The 7117-nt window shown below is 51.4% G+C and overlaps 1 protein-coding gene across 1 annotated transcript in view; it reads left to right on the forward strand.

Annotated features, from left to right (window-relative positions):
* LOC119403652 (trichohyalin-like) overlaps window positions 1–5827 on the forward strand; it is a 49295-nt gene extending 43468 nt beyond the window's left edge. Inside the window, exon 4 of the mRNA XM_037670568.1 lies at window positions 5681–5827. Coding sequence (XP_037526496.1) covers window positions 5681–5827 — 147 coding nt within the window. The remainder of the gene's footprint in view (window positions 1–5680) is intronic.
* The last annotated feature ends 1290 nt before the right edge of the window (window positions 5828–7117 follow it).

Genomic DNA, 7117 nt, shown 5'->3' on the forward strand with positions numbered 1-7117 from the left:
AATGCGACACGATCAACCCATGTATACCATGGAATCTGAGTGCGCAGCCTTCACTTGTGTGACACACGTCCGACCAATGTTTATCCCCTTCGAGGAGACGTGCAGAAACGCCTGACGACTCATTTGGCTTTGAGGTGCGGAGAGTGACGGTTCACGAAAACAGCCTCAAGAATGACATGCAGTCCTTTCTATTAATACAGTTTTGCTTTTTTAAAACCCGGAAACAATTTCATTATTCTTCCATCTCCCTTACGTGGACATGCAGTATCCTGACAAGACCGACGAAACAGCGGTGTGGGCAAGCAGTACATTGAAGGGCGGGTCAGACGACTTATCTTACGGTTGATATCGTAGTCCTCTGCACGAAAATGCAGTGAGCACACGAGTAGATTTTGTAGTAGTTCATCCCACTGTCGCAGAAGTGCGGCACTTCCTTCGAGCACAGAATTCCCTCCGTGGCGCCCACTGGGAACTCTTGAATTTCGTTGCTGCAGTAAACATTACATAGACCCGGCATTTTCCATAAATGGCAGTTATGGCGAGTTTCGCGAGCCAGAAAAGCCCGCGCAGCAATGTGCGATAATGAAACTACCCATGAAATGCGACTACGCAAGAGAAAACTACCACTGAGACGGGACCGCGGGAGCGGAGTGCAGCCCGGCGAAAACTGAACTTTTGCAGCTCCCATGCCGTTCGCCATGGTAACGCTAAGCTTTGTTTTCCATGAATCGAAGAGAGACGCACAAGCAGTATTTTATTATGCTTTATAATACTGTCATGAGGAAGCGCCGTTCAGAGGAAGAAAGACGACGATGACGGCATGCTGACCACGTTCGAAATGGCGCGAGCGCGCGCACCATAACGTGGAGAAGCCCAAGGCGCGTGAGCCGAGATGTTATCGCGACGCAAGCAGCGACGCGCTGGCATTGGCTACGTGCGCTTGGCAGGAGAACGGTGTCTCGCCAGCAAGCGCACAGGCGATGGGAGTGGCAGGAGTTGAACTCGGCAGCCTCTGACGCGGGCGTCTCGATAGGTGACCGGAGACCTCGACCCGGTTCGAGTGAGGCTGCTCGAGAGGCAACAACCGCGCGCAGCCATCACCGTCGTTCCTGGCGCAAGCTCCCTTTGAAGCAAGCCGCCGAAGACAGTCCCTGGTTGGCCAGGTCGGCTCTTAGCACCGGACATCAGCGACCGCCGCTAGGCCTAATCTCGGAGGCCTCCGCCACATCAATGTCGACGTGATGTAATGACGACGACGGACGACGATTCGGCAGCGGCAAGGACGGCGACGGTCGTCAAGACCGTAGCGATCTCCGACTGGGAGACAATGCGATCGATCCCGGATATTGACGAGACGCGCATCAGCTGGGGCAAGTAATTAGACCAGCTTTTTTCATCATGACGACCAACCCGAGACATGAACAGCACTAAGGCGAGAGCCATGTCGAACAGCTTCCCGACTTGATTTTAGGACGGTTTAGCTTGTAGTGTGGTTGTGTTTAGGTTTAGTTAGCATTTGCAGTTATTGGTATTTCTTTTGTACATTTTTATATTTTAAAGTGCCGTGCGTGTGTTTAATAAAGGTATTGTGCCATTACTTTCTGAATTCACACCGCCATGCCGGATCTCCAACGAGTGCACCGTTATCGCGACCACGCCGTCGCTGGCGTCAACTGGCGACCTACTCGCTTTGTCGAAGAGGTGCCCAGTTTGCGTGTATGTGGCCTCTGTCGCACGATACCGAACAGAGTCCGGTCTGAATACATCGTTCGCAACCACACGAATCTGTGACAAATACACGGAATGTTATTTCTGATTATAAGTAGTTTGAGGACTAGTGATTAACTTTGCTCAGGACTATTGACGTTATCACGCTCAGGCTAATGTGTCCCACTGGAGGTGCATATCCTGTCCTGCATTTACCGTAATTTCTACATCAGTAGAGCACTGCTGTTGATAATTTGACGTTTCAGGCGTTCTGAAAAATGGACCTACGCTCCGGCATAAATTGTTATTTGCCTTTAGTGTCCCTTTAGGTGTTTCATTAGTAGATTCCATCTCGAGTCCCTCGAGATTACAGGCGTGATTTCCAGTTTCTTTCCTCCTGATGATACTGACATTCAGTGGTGTGATGAGTGCATTAGACACCACTTCCTTCTTTAACCGATCGTTCTGATGCTGGGAGAATTTTCCTACGCTACGTAGACTGTTTTTGTGCCATCAAGCGCTGTGTTTTGGAAGCATTCGCCCCACATCTAAACAATCATGTGAACTCCATGCAGTTCAACGTGGAATCGGAAGCTGACCAGAGGCTACCTTTCTTGGATGTTGATCTTAAAAAGAACAATGTAGCACTATTTTTCAATATTTACAGGAAAGGCACGCATGCTGGCAGGTACCTGAACTTCAGGTCAGTCCATCATGACACTCACAAGAGGTCAGTGGTAGTCTCCTCGTTAGGTCGGGCGAATCGCATTTGCAAGAATCCGGAAGACCTGACCGCTGATGTGAAGGCACTTCGGGAGGACCTTTCGACGTGCGGTTACCCTCCAGCGTTCATTAATGCGGTTGAACATCGTTTGCGTGCTCTCTCCCAGCCTGCCAGTGTCCCACAGAAGAAACTCGCTCCTGTCCCTTACGTGCCCGGGATAAGTGAGACCTTATCACGCGTACTGAGTAGCTACGAAGTTGAAGTTGCCCACGTCCCTGTACGCAAGTTAAGGAAAGCACTTGTGAGCGGGAAGGACAAGCTATCGAAGGAAGCCTTTTCTGGTGTTGTGAACAAGAGGACCTGTGCGGATTGCGGAAGTTTACATCGGGGAGACCGGCAACTTCAGACAGTACTTGAACATGTTTAACTTAGCGCAGCGACGACGTCGACACAAGAGAAGAGGAGACAAACCTTCGTCTTCTTCTTCTCTTGTGTTCACGTCGTCGTTGCGCTAAGTTAAAGATGTTCAAGTATTGTTTTCACTTGGCCCAGCTGTCAGTTCTTCTATAGCTGCAGACAGCACCTCCGGCAGGATTATAACGATGTGGAAAAAAAGAAAGTGACGTCTAATGCAAGGTAAATGTAACTGGTAGCGACGCTTCCATAGGAGCCTATACGTTCAGAAAATTGCGGCTCATAAGCTGCTCATGGGGCTTAGCGTCATCTGTGTGAGGAGGGAACACTTCGGCGGAATAAAACATGAAGCGGATGTGGCGCAATATGTGGTAAAATAGGTGACGGCATTTTGTTTTCAAAAGTGCGAAATTTGACCTCAAAACAGTTTTCTTAGACCTCTGATTGCTAAGGACTCGCGATACGGGGAGCTGGCAATTTTTATATGCGAAGCACCTTTTGCGCTGGGCTTTGTTCGTAGTTCCATTGGCGACCGTCCGCTTTTTGAAACCTACCGTAGCCATCTGTAATATATCGAGCGCGCGCTCGCGCCAAGAAGTCTTCTTCGCCTTGTTCTTCGCCCGCCTTGATGATGATACGCGCAGAACACTTTAGGGGCCCGGGCTGCCGTATGCTGGCCTAGCTTGGTGTAACGCAGACAAAACTACGTGTACTGGTACGCGCTAGCGCGTTCAGGCCTGTGTAAGGGGCTGTGTAAGGGTAAGACACTGTGGCTTTTCCCCCTTACACTCTCTCAGCAATCATGTGATAGCGTCGGCAAATGATATTCTGCAGACGCGCGCAGAACCAACGCGTTGTATCCTAGTCAGATCGCACTGGCACGCGCTAGCGCGTTCGGGACTGTGTAAGGGGCTAAGAGGCTGTGGCCGCTCCCCCTTACACTCTCTCAGCAATCACGTGATGGCGTCGGGCAACGAGATTTTGCAGACGCGCGATGCACCAACGCGTTGTATCCTAGTCAGATCGCGCTGGCACGCACTAGCGCGTTCGGGACTGTGTAAGGGTATGGTGTACTAGAATGGGGTAGTGTGCCGTCTGGCGGCGGAAACGTGGCTCTTTTTGCGATGACAGCCTGCGGTGCCAGAGCACACCGTACTTCTGTGTCGCCACCTGACGTCACCCCTTGAAGTAATTTATGGTAAGTTGAGATACAAAGTCTCCGAGATCGCTATTTGTAGTTGCAGCGCTGGTCGTGAGTGCACGTGGGAAAATTGTTGATTGTTCCCTTCTGTTTCTCATCACGCGTTAGCGAATTTTTTCGTGTGCGTGGCAGACTCGGTGTTTGAGGAAGCCTGATGCATTCAAGTTCTTGCAGACCTATTGGAATTGTGGACTTATTAACATAAGATACATCGCGGTGCGTTTAGCTGCATTCCTGCGCTTTAGCGCTCCTTTGAGGATTAAAATCTTTACCGAAATTGAGCAGCATTCGTCATTGAGCGTTGTATTTTTTCTGTACAAAACCTTGGGACTGCTCTTCTGGCTCATGCAAGGTGACGGGTGGTCCTGCAACTCACCCGATATTGTTAATGTTAGCCTTCCGGACTTCCTCGTGAGTTTCGACGCATGACTTCAAATTACTGTGATAGCCAGACAGGCGTACATAGGCATGGAATGAACAGCGATGCGCTTTTTTATGCATTTTGCAATCAAAACAGTAAGCATGCAGACGGTCCGGGACGCTGCTATGCGATAGGAATTGTGCTAGCTCAGACGACGCAGAAGCATCTTTATTTATTACAATAGTGCAGCCAAATGTGTTTGTGTTTAAATGTTACAAATATATTTAGTTTCAATCGTGTTAAGTGACCATTTTACAGAACGGCAGACCTTTTCGCAATTCTGATTTAAATTTCGCGCGCCTGGCACACCGTTCGACCGTGGCGCCCTACTGGTGGCGTCATCGCAAAAGTGACCATCGTTCTCCCATTTGTTTGCTGTGAAGATGGCACACTACCCCATTCTAGTACACCATAGTAAGGGGCTGGGTAAGACGCTGTGGCCTCTCCCACTTACGCTCTCTCAGCAATCACGTGATGGCGTCGGGCAACGAGATTCTGCAGACGCGCGATGCACCCGCGTGGCGTGCTCCAACAAGACTTCGGGACGAGTAACAGCAACAGCAACTACAGTGAATTCATGGTGTGCTTCGCATGCAAGGACGCGTTAACATCGGGGAAAGTGCTCGTGGTGAATGGAACTTTAAGTCGACCCATGCGCTCCTTCGCATCCCCACATGGTTCAATTCAGTAGGAGATGGTGAATTTTGTTTTGACGAGTGCGTTTGAAGGCAACGTTACCTAAACTAATATCGACTCGTGACTAAACAGCTGTATTTAAGTGTACCGCCGCTTAATTCGCCTTGGTTTTACCAGGAAACCTTATTATTAGAGCTTTTACTCTGCGTTCGTGTCATCTTCCACAATGGGATTAAAGTAGCAGCATGCAGCGTGCTTCTCATGTTTGCAGCGTTGGTTATTGGCTTCGCACATGCGCAGGGGCGTCAAACAGTGCATTGCTTATGTGCTTCAGTTATAACGAGAAGAAATGACGCCTGGTCAAAATGAAAACTTCAGTTTTATTCAATGGTCACAGTAAAGCAATTTCATCACACCCTACACAATGAACAATAAGTGTCGTAATAAATACACAATGTGCGTACACTAGGTGCACTACGTTTTGCCTTATGTTCCGATAAATTAACCTTACGTGTAACGTATATAGATATGGCGACACACTGCGAACAAACCTGCGCAGTCTCCGCCTCATCACTAGCTAGCCCTGCGCGACACGGCTGCATGGTACGCCACGCCTCCGACAAGGGACAACGCCACCGCAGCGTCACCGGAGGCTTACGTCACCGACGGTAGCGTTAAAACCAAGCTGACAAGCTCGGAGGTTATTCTTTCGCTACCCGACTGAGCGCAGTGTCGGTATGGTTGCCCCGCTGCTGCTATTTCGCTAATAAACAGTCGTTATGTTTTACGTAGAGATGCGTCCTTCCATCGACACGGCATACCACATCTGGTGACCCGCAAACCGAAGAAACCGCACCGCCATGGCGGACCCAGAAGCCCTCACCGCTTTGCGCCAGCAAGTGCAACAACTTCAACAGGAACTGCAGACCCAGCAACAGCAGCATTCCCGCAACGCCTCCACAACCGAGGCTGTGCCTGTCGGATCCGCTGAGAACGTCAGAGCTCCCACAGAAGGCATCCCGCACGCTGCCTCATACGACACCTGGCGTGTCGCTGTCAAGCTGCCACCGTTTTGGACAGACTCGCCCGAGGTCTGCTTCGCCCAGGTCGAGGCCCAGTTCTCCCTGGCGCGCAACACGCAAGACCGGACCCGCTATGATTACGTCGTCGCCCACCTGGACGCACGGTATCTCAACGAGGTCCGGGATATCCTCGCCAACCCACCAACGGCCAACCTGTATCAACACCTCAAGACTGAACTTATCCGCCGCCTGTCGCTCTCAGAAGAACAAAAGGTACGACAACTTCAGTCCGCAGAGCTTGCTGAGCGCAAACCTTCGCAGCTCCTGCGCCACATGAGTGCGCTCGCCAGCAGCATACAAGTCCAGGATTCCTTCCTGCGAGCGCTTTGGCTCCAACGACTCCCACCGCATGTCCAGGTAACTCTGCAGGCTCAAGTTAGGCTACCTCTCGATGAACTCGCGGAGATTGTTGATCGCGTCATCGAGGCCTCCTTGCCGCAGTTGTCGCCCACCATCCAGGCTGTCGCCGCACCGCTGAACACCACAGAGCTTGCGCGCCGTATCGACGACGTTTATCGACAGCTCACCTCCATTTAACAACGCCTGGGTGAACGTCTACCGATGCACCAGCGCCGCCACTCGCAAAGCCACGACCGTAACAACACTTTGTCGCGGCAACCCGATAACCACGGCAAGTGTTACTACCACCGACGCTTCGGGGACAAAGCCCGGCAATGTCGACCACCCTCTTCCGCTGGGCATTCGAAGAACGCCGACGGCAGCTCGTACAGACGGCCGCAAGCCGCCTACCCGGAGGCCGTCGCATCTTCGTCACCGACCACATCACGAAGCAGCGATTCCGTGTCGACAGCGGTTACGACATTTGCTGCTACCCGCCATCCAATCTTCAAGGTCCTCGTCCGCCTATGTCTTTCGAGCTCAGCGCGGCAAACCGCCCCACAATCAAGACGTACGGCTCACTCCGCCTGCAC

This window comes from Rhipicephalus sanguineus, chromosome 8, assembly GCF_013339695.2.
Source record: "Rhipicephalus sanguineus isolate Rsan-2018 chromosome 8, BIME_Rsan_1.4, whole genome shotgun sequence".
Taxonomy (NCBI): domain Eukaryota; kingdom Metazoa; phylum Arthropoda; class Arachnida; order Ixodida; family Ixodidae; genus Rhipicephalus; species Rhipicephalus sanguineus.